This window comes from Micrasema longulum, unplaced genomic scaffold (genome assembly GCF_059751315.1).
Source record: "Micrasema longulum isolate JH-2025_06_02 unplaced genomic scaffold, ASM5975131v1 h1tg001892l, whole genome shotgun sequence".
In the NCBI taxonomy this organism is placed as follows: domain Eukaryota; kingdom Metazoa; phylum Arthropoda; class Insecta; order Trichoptera; family Brachycentridae; genus Micrasema; species Micrasema longulum.
The window spans coordinates 20,884-40,739 of NW_028279066.1; the positions used below are offsets into that span (position 1 = coordinate 20,884).

The 19,856-nt window shown below is 30.8% G+C and overlaps 1 protein-coding gene across 1 annotated transcript in view; it reads right to left on the reverse strand.

Moving 5' to 3' along the window:
* Nucleotides 1-4,890: 4,890 nt before the first annotated feature.
* ltl (leucine-rich repeat-containing larval translucida) overlaps nucleotides 4,891-19,856 on the reverse strand; it is a 98,388-nt gene continuing 83,422 nt past the window's right edge. Inside the window, exons 6-9 of the mRNA XM_088238409.1 lie at nucleotides 17,547-17,768; nucleotides 16,160-16,358; nucleotides 5,705-6,664; nucleotides 4,891-4,995 (exon numbers count right to left, since the gene is read on the reverse strand). Of these exons, the coding sequence (XP_088094535.1) occupies nucleotides 4,991-4,995; nucleotides 5,705-6,664; nucleotides 16,160-16,358; nucleotides 17,547-17,768 (1,386 nt within the window). The 3' untranslated portion in view covers nucleotides 4,891-4,990. The remainder of the gene's footprint in view (nucleotides 4,996-5,704; nucleotides 6,665-16,159; nucleotides 16,359-17,546; nucleotides 17,769-19,856) is intronic.

The window sequence follows — 19,856 nt, forward strand, 5'->3', positions numbered from 1 at the left end:
TTTTGTTCAGTGGCCATCCATACCATGTAGATGAACGTATGTGCATCTACATGCGTAAAGGTGCCACAACGCGTTACATACTTGAATTTTATTAGATGCAGTCTCCATGGTGTTACAGTCGAGACATTTGCCTCACGCTCGGGTGCTCAAATTATGGCTTGTGGAAAAACGTTTTTAATATTAATGATAATCTTAATTTTTAATGATAAATGGGCCGCGATTATGAACGGCTAACTTCATCGGTACATACTGAGATGGTAAAACTAATATCGATATTTATGTACGAAAATGTGTATATTTGTATAAAAATTCAAAGTATCTTCGTTGGTAACCGGTAATTGAACACGTTTAGAAAAAAAATTGTACACATGTTCTATTTTTCATACTGAAAACTTCATTTTACTTCGTAGATAAAATTGAAGATAAATTTTAACTTCCCATCAGAATATGTACCATGGTATAGTAATGTTTCCAAATAATAATATGAATGTAGATAAATTATGTAACATTGAAAGAAAATTTAAGAACCTGCTGACGAATTGTACGCTTGCAGTTCAACAGGACTATAAATGAAATATTATTTTGTAAACGTGTCATCCATTTCCAAATTTCATTTTGTCCATCTTGCTCCGTTTTCATATATTTACAAAAAATGTACATAGACCTCCGTATTGAAAAAAAATCTCAATCTAAAGTCAATAATTTAAAATAAATGTTTCATACCTTCATAAATGTACGTGTTCATATTTCAATAAAAATATTCACAATAATTGTGACGATATACTCATGTGTCTGTGTCAACTAATTGCTCGTCCAAACTCAACACAAGACTTTTAGTCCCATGAAGTTGGGACTTATGTCTCAAATAATGTGTAAAAAGCTGACTTTAAGTAAATAAATATATTATGTAACTCTTGATAATGAGTAAATATATATATATATTTATTTTATTATTCGGATTTTCAGTTATCCAGACTACCCTCATCCCTAATTATCTGGGTAATGGAGGTTCTTCTGTATAAACTACTGACTTATTTTTATTAAATGTTAAAAAAATTAATAGTGCATAGGGCACTGCATTGGTACATCAATCGCAGCATATCTTGATTATTTTTGTTACATAAACGCAAAATGATCAGTCTTACGCTTCAGATACCAGTCCTTCTTCTTCTTCAGCCTTGTTCTCTCCACTGCTGGATAAAGGCATATTCCAAACGTCTCCATTCCTCCCTATCACCTGCTTTCATCATCCACGTTTTACTGGAAATAAAAGCAATGTCGTCGACCCATCTTTTCCATACCAGTCCAGGGACTATGAAATATTCTTGTGTTAAAACGCTCTTTTAAATATATATTACATATCAACCATGTCGGGAATCGAACCCGAGACCTCTTGCATGGTAGGCAAACGCGCTGACCATTCCACCACGAGGCCGACAGCAATCTTTGCACCTTCAGGCAATATGTCGCCTTTATATGTACAGTATGTAGACTGTATATGTGTAAAGCTTGTTTAAATAATTAAATTAAAACATCCAGCTGTACTCTGGTGTGTTATTACCAAAGCTGCAATTTTCTGCCTACTCTCGTACACAGTCCATGATCCGAAGCCGAAATAAATTAAATAAGAGTTGCTCATTATTTTTACCCTTGCTAATTATGTACAATTTGTACAAGGCTTTTATTTACTTTGAGGGAGAGTCGGCTGTGGCTTTGCTAAGGAACGTCTCCACATCCGGTCACGGTTCTCCACAAAGTCGAATGGGGGTTTTAAGAATTATTAATAATTTCCTTAATCATGAAAAGTTAATATGTATCTATTTTCACATTAAAATAAACCTGTTCGATTAAATATTTTTACAACTTTTGAATATTGAATAGAAAAATCCAACCCTCCGCTTACCCAACATAATCTTTCGATTATTTATTTTAACGGCACTAGTACCTTAAAACACGTTTACATATTTTTACTATTATTAATGTGTTTGTACACTGAGAAAATTCAGTGATTTTTTTGTATTTTTTTTATTTGTTAACAGACTATCAAACTAAACCAATTAATACAATAAAAAAATATGTATCCCATGCGCTATGATTTTTTTAAATTTCGTAATTTTCAAATCACTCGAAGGCGATGTCGCAAGTTCTCTTTAATTCTCTATTTTTTACCGCGCGTAAGAAAACATTTTTATATCCAATTTCCCATAGCACTGAACTTCACCATTCTCATAAAATCCAGTGTAAATTTATAAGTTTCTAGAAATGATTCACTGTGAGTTTTTAAATGATTTATTTCTGTGTAAAAAATAAATAATTTATTTATATATAAATGCATATTACGTTCTAAAATTTATCGTTTATTATTGATTGATTTTGTGTTTTGTATACAAAGGCTGTTTATTTTGATTTTTAATAACTAGGTATCTCTACATAAGATTAAAAATATTATGTTTGTATTAATAATATTCATTATATACATATACAATACAATATTATCAGTATAATCTCTACCTAAATAAAGAAATTAATTAATATAGAAGGTGCCAAATATAAAAGGGGTGGTATCTTAAAATATCGAGTAAAAAAATACAAATTATAAACTATTGTTATATTTTAATCAAGGGATACACGATTTATTTACTAAAATGTTACATCAGAAACCAAATGCTTAATATTTATTAAAATAAGAAGAATAGTTTTTTACACATGTTATCTTAATGTTGCGTTTGAGGAGCTTTTAGATATTTTTAAAATTATTTTATAGATTAACAAATTTATGCGTTTTTATTATTTACCCAAATATTTAATTTAAAGGCCATTTTTAACGAGTTGTAAATAACTCACTATCAGCAAAAAGGGAATTAAGTTGGGGTAGAGTGAGGTTTGAATCATGGACTTTTGACCCGTGAGTCCGAGACACTAGCCACAGGACCACAACCGATTCGTGAGATTAAAAAAATATCTCGGTAGAAGACCACAAAAAAACAGACAGGCAATGCGGTCCTATAAGTGCAAATATACCACATCACAACTGCACAACATTACTTATTGTACTTCGTGGGAAAGTGGAAATAAGCATTCAAAACATACGAGTAAGATGACAAAAAAATAGCGATGAAACAGATAGTAGTTTGGCCGTATACCGGATATTCGGCAAGTCCCTATGCCGGATATTAAATTTCTCTCGCGGTTAAAAACTAAACTTTTATTGGGCACAAAATAAACAGGGGTTTAAATATTTTCATAATATTTGTTTTTTCTTATCGATCAAAGAGTTGCATATGAATATGATTTATACGTTTATAAATTAGATCAGTTTAACGGTTTTGGGTAGTTTCGCCCCCTGCTATTTATTTTTTTAATGCAAATTTATTTTTGGTAAAATTAAAAAAAACGATAAACATCTTTCATTTGAGAGTTTAATTCTTTTTCTGGTGTGAAAACTGAACACTGACCAACGTTTTATTTTTTTTAAGAATCTTTTCCCGAACACGGTCGGTATTAATAAATCAATTTAGTGACGTTGATTTCATGAAATTATTGAAGTTTAATGAATATGAGATATCCATCAGATATTGAGCTACAGTCCGATATCCAACCGAAAAATATAAATTAGCCGTATAGGCCGAATACCGGATAGTATATATAGAATACCAGATATCCGTTTCATCTCTATGTACTAAAAAACATTCAAGTCAGTGTTTGATTTTTTTTTACTGGCTCATCTAAATAAGGTTTTGTTTTTTATTTTTTATTTTAAAGGATACGATTTTTGAAACTACTTATCTTCTCTGAAATCTTCTTTTTATATAGATGTTTAACGTATTAAAATATTTAAGCCTGTTGAAAATTTTTAGTGAAGTTCATTGTAATTTACTTTTGAGGATCACTCACCTTTTATTTCTAAAATAACACATTTATTATATTATAATAGTCTGTTTCTTATTTTTCATAAAAATAACATTTTAATATTATTGCAATTTATTTTGAATGTCATTTTCTTTTAAAAATAAGAAAATCATAGGACTATTTAAGTAAATAAAAAATATGTAAGAAACTTTTATTTATTTATTCAAATATTTTGTTTATGAAAAAAACACACCTACTTGAAATTAAACATAATATGCACCAATATTAAATATGTTTCATGGTATGAATGAAAATAACTTCTTATTTAAACGTAAAATATATAAAACAACACAAACTGATTCTAAAATAATGTAAAGTTAAAATTGATCGGTTATCAATCAATTCGATATTGAGCAGCCCTTGGTTATAAAAAGGGAAAAGTTAAAAATTAAATTTCAAAGGACGAACCCTTTTACCGACACCTTCATTTATTAAACTCTTTTGACAAAGATATCCCATGCTATTAATAATATTAAACTAAATAAAAAATGTTATAAGAATATTTTTTCAAAATGACATAATAATATAATATGTTATAATGATAATATAGGTACTCTATTTTTTTAATGTAGGTACATTTGTTTCTTCAAATATTTTTTAATTTCGTACAACTAATTTTTTAGTTTCCTAAATACATGTATACTTATGAAATAAATGAGTGCACCTTAAAATATAGTAAAACATTAATCTGTGTTCAGATTTTTTGTAACCGGACACTAAAATAAATCTAGTTTGTTTATAAAAAAACATTTATGTATCGTAGATATATTATAATACAGTCTAATCTAATTTAAGGGTAAATTACTTGTTTTGATATTCGTATATATATTTTTACTTACGAAAATATAGTATAATATAACTTGGTTAATTAATGCGTATATATATTTTCTTAAATTAATTGTAATGATTGTGAATAGAAAGAATTTAAGAAAAAATCGTCCAGAATATTATTTGTAAAATTCTTGTATTTTTGGATTCTTATTTTTGTTTTAATATGTACATTAAGAGATAGCTAAAAAAATCATGATTATTTTTGTGGTCTTCTTATCATCTTCTGGCTAGCTTAATTTCCGCCTTGATTTTATTCTGAAACAATGAAAAAAAAAAATTAAACATGAATATTTCCATATTACCAATAAACATATTGTACAGATGTTCAAAAGTTGAAGGAATAAAGGTGTTCAAGTTACGTCAGTGTATTAAAGTATGAATGGGGAAGTTCAGTGCTACGGGATATTGGATACAAATAATATTTTCTTACACAGGGTAAAAATTAGAGCATTTAATTGTAAGACGAAGGTTCTCAAAAATGTGTAAAAAAAAAGATTTTAATAAAAGCTACTTTGAATGACGTCACGAGTTCTTGTGAATTAACCCGGATAGATTCTCGGTTAACGATGCAAATTCACCAATCAGCCGAACTCACCGTAGAGAAATTGTGACTTCGCAGGCGGAGTAATTTTAAAATCGCAAAACTTAAAAAATCATAACACTGATAATACAATGCATAAAAACATATACTTTTTTAATTGTCGTAGTTTGATACTTCCTTAACCAACGTATTTTTTTAAAACCACTAAATTTCTTCAATTCATCCTATGAAGGTAATTTCCGTGTTAAAAAATGTTATTAGTCTTATATTTTATCATGAAATGTTAAAAAGTTAATGCCGATTCGATCAATGAAGTTACAGTTTAACATGTTATTTTATTATTGGTATTGTATAATTGAACAGTTTTAACAAAAAAACAATAAGATTACACCTGTTAAAAGAATTAAGTTTTTTCTTTCTTACCTTTGACATACGGATGCAAAATTGTGTCAGGCGCGGGTTCCAAGATACTTGGCTCCTTATAGTGCACGAGCGGAGCACTAAACTCGGTAGTGCTGGAAACTAAGTCTGACTTATGCTTAATGACAGCTGTCTCAGGTTTCTGGAAGCTCTCTACAGGCACCGGCTCGTGATAGATCACCGGTGGATTGGGCTCATGATACATCACTGGCGGATTAGGCTCATGATAGACCACCGGTAGATTAGGCTCGTGATAAACAACCGGTGGATTAGATTCGTGATAGACCACCGGTGGATTTGATTCGTGATAGACCACCGGCGGATTTGGGTCGTGATAGATCACCGGAGGATTCGGTTCATGATATATGACCGGTGGATTTGGTTCGTGATAAATCACCGTTGGGTTAGGCTCTTGATAGATAACAGGCGATGTCGGTTCATGGTAGCTCACTTTATCTGGACCGTGATAGATAACCGGCTGATCTGGCTCGTGATAGCTCACAGGTGAGTTAGCCTTGTGCTTGCTAATCAGTAAGTCTGGAAGATGCTTTCGAATTTGGGGATCAAGTTCACGGTAGCTTATTTTTGTATCAGACTCGCGATAGGTGACCGGAGTGACGTGCTTTTCTTTATTTACCTGTAATATTGTTTCGATTTTTTGATAAAGAGTTTTTGAATCTGGTTCCTGTTTTTTTGAAACTTCGAGGTCATGTTTGCTAATAGGCGTGTGAAACTCTTCTTTTTTAACCGGTGGGTCCTCAGTACTCTTGATAAGTCCCGGTGGAGCTAATGTAGCTAAAAGAGCAGGTAGCATATGACTGCGTCTATCAGGCATGACATCATTCAGTAAGGCAGGATTCAGCATTGATACACGAACTGGGCATGTACCTAAAATGCGTGCTTGTCTCTTCTCTATTGCGCTGGCCAAAGTTTGAAAACGCTCTCCGCACAACACTGGATTTTCTGAAGACAAATTAATCAACGACTATATTTGTTATACAAGGCTATTTATAAACTACCTACAGGACTATTCAAACACAAACAAAGGAAACATTTGCATACATTAAACAAATATTTACGCATAGAACTATTCTATAGACTATTATAAAAAACGTTGTTACATACGCAATATGATGTTTAAAAATAAAACGTATACATGCATTTTTCAAATCTGTAAATTTTTTTTTGTATATTAATTTAAAAACAGATTGACATGGAAATGATTTATAATAATGTCATTATTTTAAAACTGTAATTCCATTATGATAAATAAAATGTTAACTCTAGAATTTGAAACGCAAAACATATTATCGCTCAATTGTGTTTACGGCCATCCTGCCTAATAAATCGTTTATCTCGAAACTGCTATTGTTATAAAAGATAAATCGTCACTTGACTAATACAACAATTTTGCTTATTGGTGTTAACCATTTGATTGCAATTAATGTCATTTTTGTATCACATGTAATTAATATCTTATCGCATACACTAGTCATGTTAGAAAAAATCCGTTAAAAGTATTTAAATATAAAGATACTACTTTTCGTTAACTTAAAGATATAGGAATAAATAATTAATATGGTTGCTACTACAAAGATAAAACATTTATGATCTATATTAGCGATCGGCAATAATTGGCGGCCAGATTTGGCCAGCGAGTGCTCCCTTCTGGCCCGGCCGTCGATTAATTTAACTTTATTTTTTCGTAAATCAGAATGCTTAAAGTAACGAGTGCCGTAGTCGGCATGTTTGGTATTAAAAAGCCGTTGCAAATTGCATTATTTCATCACAGCAATTCTTTAATTTGACTATATATGAGTATTTGGCACATGGGATTTAAATCAGTTGTGTTTGGCTTGCACGTGCACGAGTGACGTCGACGGTCGACTGCCCCCCCAAAAATAATTGACATGTTCATAAGGCCCGCCACCAAAATAGCTGCTGTAAACTTAAAAGCAATAATGTCCGACACTTTTATTGATGGTCTTTTATTTTCCTCTTTTATTTGATGATTTGAAAAAATCCTAATAGCTGACATTTAAAAATGTATATGAAAGATAACCACGAAACAAAAATTAACGCCCGTGAAAGTGAAATTTTCCAAATTAATTTAATTGTTAAGGAATTCCGAAAAACTCTCTTTTCTGTGTCCGGGCACCAGCACCAGAGCCCTAAATTAGTGTTTTAACTCGATGATTAGTTTCAGGTAAAAATTCTGAAAAGGAAATCAAGTGGAGATTACTCCACCTCGTTGTGTAGTGGTTGGCGCGTTTTGCCTTCCATTTTTTAAGGTTTTGGGTTCGATTTCTCGAGGGGTGGGTGCAAAATTGCAATATTTAAATGTTCCAGGACTGGCCCCTGAAGCGTAAAACCAATCATGTTACCTTTAATGTGACAAAAATTGTCTATGTTAGACACGCTTTAATCGGAGTGGCAATGCAGTGCGCAATTCACCACTTGGTGTTGATGGAGAAATGATGATAAAAATTAATTACTTTTATTTTCAATTATCATTAATATTATTAGTGGTGAAACGGATAGTGGTTTGGCCGGATACTGGATATTCAGCCAGCCTCTAAGCTGGATTTACACCTGGTAGATACTGAATTTCTCTCATAGTTAAAAACAAAACTTTTAATCGACATGAATAAAAAAGGTTTGAACAATTTTTAATGATCACTTATAATGTTAATGATTATTACATAGTATTAATGCAATTATTGTAATGCTATTGGGTTGTTTCACCCCCTGCGCTTTATTTTTTTCTCGCAAATGTATTTTGAATTAAAAATATGTTTTTAATACCCTTTTTTATTTGCGGGCGAAATTCTTTTCTAGAGTGCATACTAAACATTGACGAACGTTTTTAAGCAAAAAAAGAAAATTTTTCAAATAATGAAGGTTATCTCCCCTTTCATAAACACGGTTGAAATCAATAAATCATAATTTTTGCACATCAATGAATATTAGGTATCCGCCAGATATTGAGCTACTATCCGGTAACTTGCCGGATGGTAAAACTAAGCCGGATACCGGGTAGATACTGGATATTAGTTTTATGTCTTATAATTATTCTATCAATCAGATGCCTATTCGGACCACCCGGCGTTTCTGTTTCACACGAATTATGCAAAAGTTCTATTTTTTTAATGATTTCTTCCAGTTTTTTCCCGTATTAAGTCGTGACGAATTTTCTAGCAGTTATGATACTAAGTTAGCGATAGCCGATGGCTGGTATATAGCTAGTATAATTTAATTAGCATCGAGTATAAACATTTTTTCTTAAATTCTGAATAAACTTATATAAATTAAATAAGTTTATACGATAGTGATCTAATTGTATAAACTTATTAAATTTTCGGTCGGATTTGAGACCAAATATATTTAATTGAGTGTTTTTTTCGTGTAAGTATTATTTGTTGAAAATTAAATAATTACAAACGCCATAAAAATAAATTTTAAATTAAAAACAAGCAATTCAAAATCAATAATTTCGCATAATATGAGGCTCCAACTACAAAGTTACTTTGCACATTTAGTAAAATAGGAAGGGTTATATTGTACTTCCATGATATGTTGAATCAAATTGATAAAAATGCACTTTATCAGAATATTTATTCATATCGGTTTTGGATTTATATATTTTTTTAACATAAGGTAAACTAAGTCGGAATGTACAAAGTTGCCAGAGTTGCCAACTACATATTATATTATGTATTATTTTATTTTTTTCGCTTATATAAATATATCTAATGCATACATAATACATGAGTAGTTATACAATCAAATCGCAGAAAAAAATTTTTTTTAGCAAAATTTTGTCCAATAAATAATTAATAAAAATAAATAATTAAGAACAAATCCAATTTATTTTTTACAAGTTTCTACCAGAAGTTTTTGTATATAATAATTCCAATATCGAATTTCTCATAAAATATGAAATAATGCCTTCTTCATATTGTGGTAATTTTTTTGCTAATAAAATTGCACGCTATAAGAATTTTAAAGAAAGTCACTTTATTTTATTTTTAAGTGTGTTTGTGGTAAATAACACTTAAATACCTATTTATAGTGGTTAGCACGTTTGGCTACCATGCCTAAGACCCAAGTTCGATTTTCAGCAAAGTCAATATGAAATATTTATTTAAAAGGGTTCTCAGATACAATATTTTACCATCTCCATACTGATACTTGGAGTTATTTTCATGACACAAATGACCAAGATACGCTGCCATACACCATATAATGATGATATCCGAATACAATGTTACTAAATAATATTTTGAGTATATCTAAATATTTGTAGACAAGGTTGAACATTGATATAAATTGCAACACAGAGAGAAAACATTTTTCGAGAAGAAACCATGGCAGCCTGGACTAGACGTTAAGAGGATATGCAGTGCCAGACAATAGGTATTTGAACATTGTTTTTCTGCCACTCTCTCGCAAATGCCTCCCCAATACTGTACGAAAAAGACAACTGCACGTCGGACTGATTATGCTGAACTAAAATGGTCAAAATCAAAATAATCGACGTTTCATGGTCCCGCTTTCCGCACTTCAACATTGAACCGATTTATTTTTATTTTTATTAAGTATATTTTATTTCTTCAAAATTGTTTACTATGTTTGTAAACCGCGCGTTCGGGCTGGGTGCTTTTATGAGTTTTTGTATAGTCCTAGCTCCCATAAAAAAATATAGTGATAAATAAATCAAATAGTGAGTTATTTACAACTCGTTGAAAATGGTCACCAAAATTTAAATATTTCGGTAAATATGAACTCTAATATAAATATTTTTTTAAATAATATATTGACCTAGGCGTTTTTACTGATATTTTTATTAAAGTCATTAACTATGGAGTTTTATATTAAAAAAATGGAGAACATAAATATTTTCAAATTTAAATAGGTACAAACGAATCTAATGAATGTCAATCCACTATAATTTTACCGTGTTTTTTTGTTGTTTATTTGTTCATTTTTCCATACATAGAATAAAGAATTTATAATTACAAAAATACATCTTAAAATTAAGCTATAACATACTTTGGAAAAAATACCCACACAGACTTAAGCGTCTGAGCGTGGGCCATTTCTTATTTAATGATTTAAAAGTTTATAGCATATAAGATGTTGTTTAGATTAAGACGATATGTGTGAAATAGGCTATTCTCCGTCTGGTATCACACGACTGGTTTGTTTATTTGGAAATTCTTGTAATAATGAACTGACTTCAGTGCCATAATCCAGGAAGAAAATACGGGAATGGGTTTGTATGAAGAAAAGTCAAACTGCGTTTCCTCTAAAGGCTAGTGGTTCTTAGTGGATGAAATAATTTTATTAAATCAATAAACGCTGCAACTTCTCTTTTATTTTATAAAAACGTTTAAACATGGGCATAGTGGTTATATTTACATAGCGGGTAAAGTTGCCACATACACCAGCCAATGCCAAGACTGCCAAGTAATAAGACTTACATACTCCTTTCTCAAAAATGGTTTTCCCTCTCTGTCATAATGACTATATTATTATTTATATGCACTTTCTAATATTTTATTGCATCCGTTCTGTACGTTCTGAAGCCAGAACGTCGTCAAAGTCTTAAAAAATAACGTCATTTTAGTACTGTATACTATGCGAGTGTTCATTATTTACTGTAAAATGATTTATTTATTCAGACGATCACAATAACCTTTTGACCCTCGTGTCTGATAACGTCCAGAAACTTGATTTTTGTCAACAATAGTCAACTGAAGTTATTGTTCTATATCTATCATCTCTATAAATGTCTTCCACACTTAGATACAAACGTAATAATAATATAATGCATATCAACGATTGAAATGTACAATTGTATTCAGCTCCGAGTAAAAAAAATTATATGAAGTAACCCGTTTGAGCTGGAATAATAAATCTTTGAATTGTCGTCATACTTTCGTCATTTTACATGTTTGTATATAAATTTTCCTAATATTACTGGCTAACCAGTTAACTTACACACAAACTAGTCAAAAACACAGTCATAAAATGAAAAGTTAAAGCTAAGATTGTGAAAGCAAATAAATAAATAAAATTTTAAGCTTATTCGCATAAAGCATGTATTCGAAAATACTACACATACACCCAGCTGATTTTAAATATGTAAATTAAAAAAATTATCAATCAATATGAGAGTATCGCTTCATTCCGCAAAATAATTTATTAGTTTTTAATGCAATATCGCAGCTATACAAGACAAAAGCTCAACCATATACACACATCTCAGTGAAGAAATTAAAATTGATTGTATAATAAAAATCGAAACTATTTGGACGCATTCGGTTTTTCAATTAGAAGGAAATTGTCATCGAGTAAAACATTATTGGACCTTTTACCGATTTACGAGTATGTGAGTATTTTATGTACTTTTACGAAATATACTATCACTTGTGTTCTTTCTATAAACATTAAATTGAAAAGTCTATGATATGATTTAAACTTTTAACCCATGCTAGTAAATTAACTTAAGCGCTTTCAATTTTCAACTATCGTATTCAACTGCAACTTATATAAATACTGTGAAAATATTTCTATTTTAATATTCTGTTGTTTCAAAACTTTAAACCTAGATAAGGAAATCAGCTGCAGATGTTTGAATTGAGATAATAATATAATATACGTAGGTAAAATACCATATGCATGGTGCAATTTATGTTCCAGACCGATGTTGTCTGACCACTATTTTGGTTTGGTTGTCATTTGTGTGTTCATATTATTTGACAGTTAGTGAAATAATAAAATACATATATGTATATTGAAATAATTGTTCGATGAGGAACTTCAGCCCTGTGGGAGATTGGGAATAAAAAATGTTTTCTTACGCGCGGTAATAATTAGATTATTAAATTGTACGGAAAAGTTTCTAGAAAACGCATTAAAAAAAATCTTTTACTAAAAACAAAGTTCTTTGAACGACGTCAATAGTTCGCATGAATTAACCAATGATAAGAGAGTTGTGAAAGATTTCTGGTTTACGGTAATTTAACAGACCAATCGGCAAAAATGACCGAGAAAAAGCGGAAGAGAACTTTAAACGCCACACGCGGAGTAATTTCAGAAACAAAAATAAAAAATAACCACAAAACTTTAAAAATCATAGTTCTTTTAATACGATACACAAAAATAAAATAAAGAGTCTATTAACAAATAAAACTTTTTTTTTAAAACCACCGAACTTCCTCATTGTAAATACTTGAATAAAAATGCGTGATTTTTTCGGTGCTAAGTTAGTCAAATATTCAGTGTGTTATGAATGATTTTGAATTTTTATATACCTTGGGAAATAAAAAAAAGTCTGGACAATAACGTACCCATCATATGTCAGAAAATATTTATGCGGTGAGAAACGGTGTTTGTGAACGTCCGGGCACCTGTCACCAATGCCAAGCACAGGAATTTGGATGTTAAAAAACTATGATTTGGTGTTGAATATATTTTTTGTTTCTGAATTGCATCAATTGAGTCTACGGCATTTATGGTTCCAACAGGATTGTACCACGTCACATACAGCTCATGAAACGATGCAAATTTTCGGAGATACTCTTCCCCCTAAATAATATTAAAATGTGATGATATCGACTGGCTCCCATGATCCTCTACCCTACGATTTTTTTTCTATGAGATCTTAATGGGAAAGGTGTACACCAGCAAACAAATGACAATTCTGATTAACAATTTACAACAGGGATGGAGAATACCTTAAATAAGGGAATATGGAAGTCGAGGCATTTACAGGGCTTATGGCCCGTCATTGGCTGGTTTAAGTGGCCACTTTACACACTGTGTAACATTCACCATTTTTCCTATGTTTGAACACCCATTTTTCTTCAATTCTTCCATTTGTTGATTTTAGTGAGGTTAAAGAGCTGAAACCTTTATTGTTGTGAAGAGATTCATCTGACTGAATTATTTCACATACGCCTGAAAACAATTTTCCAATTTTTAAACTTCTTCTTGGACCAGTTGGTTTCATTACAATAATTCTTATCGACTCCCGAGGGGGTGAAATCCAGTCTCTTGTCTACAAACATTTGGACAAACTTAAATATTGTGACAATTCTGATGCTTAAGGACAACATCCGAAAAGAAATTACCGAAATGATATCACAAGTTTGCAAAAATGTAATTTAAAAAAATGCTTTAAATCAGTGGTGGTCAAACCGTGGCGCAACGCATTTTTCTGGTCATTATTTAAAAATAGGCGCCATGACGTAAATTCACAAATTGAATTCCGCGATGAAGGTATTCATTTTCGTCTCATAAGCGAAGCAGTTCCTATTCTTATTTCTATTTTACAACCCCAAACGTGTACGTAATAAGGTTGTAAGGTTTTAAATTCAGTAATATCCTGCCGGTAAAACAACTTTGTTAATACAAATTGATTGTAGATCACTTTGTTGATCCGGAATATAAAAAAAAGAGTTTCCCACACTCACAACACTAGATTAAAAACTAAGGGCTCCCTGTTTGTTCCCCGAATTACAAATTACTTCGGAGAGCGAACATTAAATTGCGTATTTCCAAGATTGTTCAATGATCTCCCACAAACCATCATTAACATGAAAGATCTTCAAATGAAAAAAAAAAGAACTGAAAAAATATCTTCTAGATACTTTATAGTGCCTGTTTATAAATAAATTTGTAAAATATAAATAAAATAAATGTAATATAAACCTGTCATAAAAAAAAATGTGTCCCACCGAAAAGTCTTTAGACTTAGTGGGTAACAAATTCTTGTATGTATTTTTTTAAAATTATAAAATAAACGCTGCTCTGCAGCACTGAAACTGAAGGTAAAAAATTTTTTGTCAAAATTCAAAGTTTAAAAAGATGACCTACGTACATCATATTTCAAACACATTGTTGAAAATCGTTAAATCAACCAATAAAATTATTTTTTTGAAATTGTGTTTTCTTAAAAAGTTATTAAAAAAACATCGGCCTGGAACATGAAACCCACGTTTTATTAGGAAATTTCAGAGTTATTAACTGCTTTATTATTCTAAACATTTTAATAGCAGCTTTTAAACTATCGTAGATACTAATACATATGTGTGTACTTTGAAAACATAAGGGGACAGCTAACTAAAGTCGATTAAAAGATTTATTATTGACAAAACTTTCTAATGTCATCATTCCCACTCCGCATCTAATGGTACACAGGCATTACTTTTTTTAAAATTACTCCAAATGCAACGCATCATGATCAGTTTTGTTACACGAAAGTAAAATCTTACCATTCAGGTGCCATTCCTGGGACTATGCAATATTCTTCATAGTGAAAAAACAATTTTTTGAATAAATTTCATGTAAAAAAACATGATTATTAATAAATATGTTATCAAGATAAATTAACATGACTTTAATCAGCTTTCCCGAAAAGTTGATGTTTTCAACATACGATAGTTTTAGTAGCCATTAATTCATCTTTCAAAAGTGTTTTCAAATTCGAAATAAAAAATAAACTGGTAAGCTTTATTTAAAAAAAACTATTATTTCTATATTTGAAATTCGATTTTCGCACATTAAGCAGGTTTTAAAAAAATTGTCTATAATAATCACGTCGGAAAAAGGAAGTGCGCTTTTGAAATATTCATCCCTTCTTATCACGTCTAAATGTAGTATGATTATAAATGAATAAATATATTAATTTCCAATGATAAAATAAATCTAGTCGTACACATACTTTACATCTACCTAATTCAATAACATTAGGCTACTCTCAGAATTATTACATTTACGGCAATATTTTTTTGTATGTTCAAATCTTTTTAGATAAGAAAGAACTGTATTGAACTATCTAGGGAGTGTATCAAGATTTTTCAGCAGACATATTTTGAGAGGAATCTAGGCATTTACAGAGCTCACGACCTATCACTGGCTGGTGTAAATAATAATTTTATACCTTTTGCCTATGTTTATATATCTACATCTTAATTGTTTTAATCTGATGATTTATGCGAAGGAAAATAATCGAAACCTTAATTGTAGTAAGATTTTATGGCTCTTTTGCATTAAAAAAATATCAGAGAAAAAAATTAGTAGTGATGTTTAAACATGGGCAAAATAGTTGATGTTAGACAGATCATATAACTAGTAAATGCCTTGATTTTTATCTAAACTAACTATCTTTAAAGCACTGACAATAAACGAATTAATCTTTTTAAATAACTAGTTTCATAAACCGCGATTGTAATTAAATTTAACTCTACTGCTCTAATTGCCCCTTTCCTCGTGTGTTTGGTGAAATATATGGAGGGCTTATGTCGAATAGTGTTATGCTTTCTCGTGACCATATTGTTAACACGAAAATGGTCTCTGTTAAAATATTTGTCAAATCTCGAAATCCTTTCTCAAAACACCTCCAATTAAAAATATATATAAATCTTGATTCAGTTTTGTACGGCAGCTTACCATGTAGGTTAATCTTCAACGTTCCTAATACACCGTGAATGGAGCAATTCGTTTTCGTTACCAAGTCATAGTTGACGCTGTCTATGTGGTTCTGAGACAGGTCAGCGTAGCAGAGTCTCAGCAGACCGTGGAAGTCTTTGTCCAGCATCGTCAGGTTGTTATGAGACGCTAGCAACTCCTCGAGCGACGAGAGATATGTCTGAAAAAATAATTAAACTTGTTGGTTTATTGAAATTTATTGCAGCAGAGAGGGAAAACGTACCCGAATCTACAAAGTTTGGCTTAAGGTCTTTACTGTGTCTTGCTGGTGGTGAGCTTAAATAAAAGTTAATTTGAGTCTTAATTCAATAAAATTTTATATTAAGGATCTACTTTCCAAGATAATTGAACAAGAAAAAAAAACGCAAACAGGGGATAGAGGGGTGGATGTCAGTTAAATACTGAAAATAAAGAAGGAAATGAAATTTTGTTTTGTTTTGTTGTTATTTTGTAATTTTAAAGAAACCCTCAACATTCAATACGGAAAGTCCGTATAACATATTTAAGATTCATACAGAAAACACTCATTATTTAATAAATTCCATCATACAAATTTATAAAAAATAAAAGAATTTGAGATGAATAAGTCACTCAGATACCAAAATAATATTAAAATTCCTAAATTCGTCACAAGTCATGGTCAAAATAGCTTTGTCTTCAAAGATGTAAAAAAAATTACTAATCTCCACAATGAACTAAAAACAATTAAAAATAATATATCAATAAATAAATTTAAAGTAAATCTAAAGAAATTTTTTGAACACGTATAAAAACTACATTAAATTTTAATAAGTATTATTGTTTTATGTTTTTCTTTATAAATCCTATGTCTTTATTTTTTTTTCTCATGTACCTTTAAAATTATATAACCACTTATAAATAAACAACTAGAACAGTGTAAGTCACTCTCCAAGCACAAGAGTAAGTCTCTTTTTTTGGAGAGTTACAGTGATAACATTTACTAGATGTGTAAAAGTAAATATGGATATAATTTTAAAAAACATGTACCTTTTATGAAATTTGTTTATAAAAAAATAATATTTTTAACTATTTAGATATTTTTATTAAACATTTTTTTCTCCTTTTTAATTTTTTTCCCATAAAACACACATAGGTGTTTTATTACGATTATTTTCAATTGCTCAATATTGTTAGCTCGAAATCTTATGAAGCAAATGTCGATCGTGTTTTTGATTATATTTTTTTTGTAGTTTTATGTAGGGGTTCTTGTTTTATTGACCCGAAACTGAAGATATTAAAAATCATCAACACAATTGTCATTCATGGGTAAACAAAATATTGGATCATTATCATTCAGCAATTAAATAATAAATTAAAAATAAAATACCTTGGATAGCTCTTCCAACGATGTAATTTGGTTATGCGATACGTCCAACACCTTAAGTTCGTCCAAGCCTATTAAGTTGTCCGGAGATATGATATTCAAGAAGTTGTGACTAACGTTGAGTCTCAGCAAACCATGCAAACCCATTAGTGCTCCTCCTAAATTAGTTATCCGATTGTGGTCAAGTCTCAATTCTTGAAGCCTTGTCTCCAAATCAACTAAATTCTGTAAAACATAGTCAATTGCATGTAAAAAATATAATTTTATCATGATCAAATAAATTTCATGTCAAGCAAACTTCTTTTTAGTATTGATACTTATATTCTATATATTAATAAATGTATATGCTCAAATGTAACAAAAAAACTCAAGGCTTAACATTTAAAATTCTTAGCTGGTCTGGACCAGAAATATAATGGATATTTATCCGAAATAAAACATAAATGAGTAAATAAAATATAATGTTCCATCTAGTTGACCACCAAATTCAACAAACCAAATTCCCAAGATTTTTTCGAAAGAAAATCTGATTTTATCTCAACATTGATTATTATTTATTCAAAAATTCAACACAAAACAGGCATTCTCCTTATAAGTATTTGATAACATTAAATTTTGTTTGATTGGGGTTATCTATTAGAATTTCTTGGTGGAATTGAATCTTAAACAAATAGGTAAATAAGACGTCTGTTTTTAAAGTTGATCAGTTCTGGTATATCGTCAGACCAGTCTGACGATATAGGTTAAGACGAAGTACAAAATCCACTGATAAATATAAAAAAGTGGCAAAATTATACCAGTTTTTATCATGATATATTTATATTAACTTATATAATAATGATTAAATATATTTTGTTAAATTAAAACGGAAAAAATCTCTGTTCTGGAATCCGAACTCGGAATCATGAAAGTTTTATTTTTCTATAGTAATTTGCGGGTTCGAATCTTTAAGCGAGCAAAAAATATTTGATACCATGATATAAATAAGTCAGGTTGTAGTTCAGTGGTAGTATTATTGCGGTCTCCGAATCAGAGGCCTGAGATTCATTCATCCCTCCTGAATCTTTAGCAATCAATTTAACTTTAATAGCTTAGCTATTAAAGATTTATCTTTAAAATTTTCCATTCATTTCAATGTCTATTTTTAACAATTATTTATATTAATTAAAATCCTTTGTTCCACATTCGCTTCTAAGCGCTGAATGTAGGTATCACCAGACACCTCCAGGAGACACACTATTGCCAGCTAGCACTCTCGTCTCTTACCGCAGATGTGAAGAACAGGCAACTTGGGCATCCGCATCACTTGTTCAAACCAGGTTCTCCGTATTATCAAGATGCAAGTTATATGAGGCTGCTGCTTCCGTTCTCAAACTTCGTTGTTGGTGATGAAATCGAACCATCTTATATTTTTCTCAAGCACTTACTCTCAAACCTTAGAAGTTTGGTAAGATGCGAGGATATATAGGAATATTCATTATAATTATTTTTATAAGAGTTGAATAAACTTCATTTATTTAACCGAGTAAAGGCTCAAGCTCAAGGCTCAAGCTCCTAATAGCACGCATCGTGTTAAAAGTTGCTTCAGCAATTCCTAGACGAGTTGCAAGCTCTTTTTACATGCCACCATCCTAGTTTATGTGAACTCTCAAATATTTAAAGCGGTCAACTTTCTTGATCCTTTGCCAGATGGAGATCAAGATCAGGACAGGATTCGTTGCACACAATCTGAGTATTTTTGCTATTAATATTTTGATATACCCAGAAGGGAAGATTTTTCTGCAGTTTGTGAAAAATTTATTGAAGATCACCAATACATTTTTCAAAAAGAACCGCATCGTTTGCGTACTCCGAGAGACACAACTTTAAGTAATAGTTCATTTCTATACCTCGGTCGGGCGGTAATGATTTACGTAATATTAAGTTCATCAACATAATGCATAAGAACGGTGCGAGGATGCAACCTTGCCTCACTCCAGTGAATACTCCGAACCAATCAGTCAAAGAGCTGCTGATTCTTTTATAGCGATTGCAGCAGTGATCTTGGGAGTAATTCCGTACGCATCATGAGTCATTGAGGATTATCAAACACTTTTTCATATTCAATGAAGAAACACGTAAGGGCTAAATTCATTTCATCGTTCTGTTAAATAATACATATGATGTTATGGTTCCAGTCCGCAGACGATCTACCCGGAATAAAACCAGTTTGGTTGACTCTCGGAGTTTGCGGGAGATCTTATTTTGCCCAAGATTATGTGTGACCGTATCTTCCCTGGAACGCTCAGCAGAGTTCCGCGATAATCACTTCAA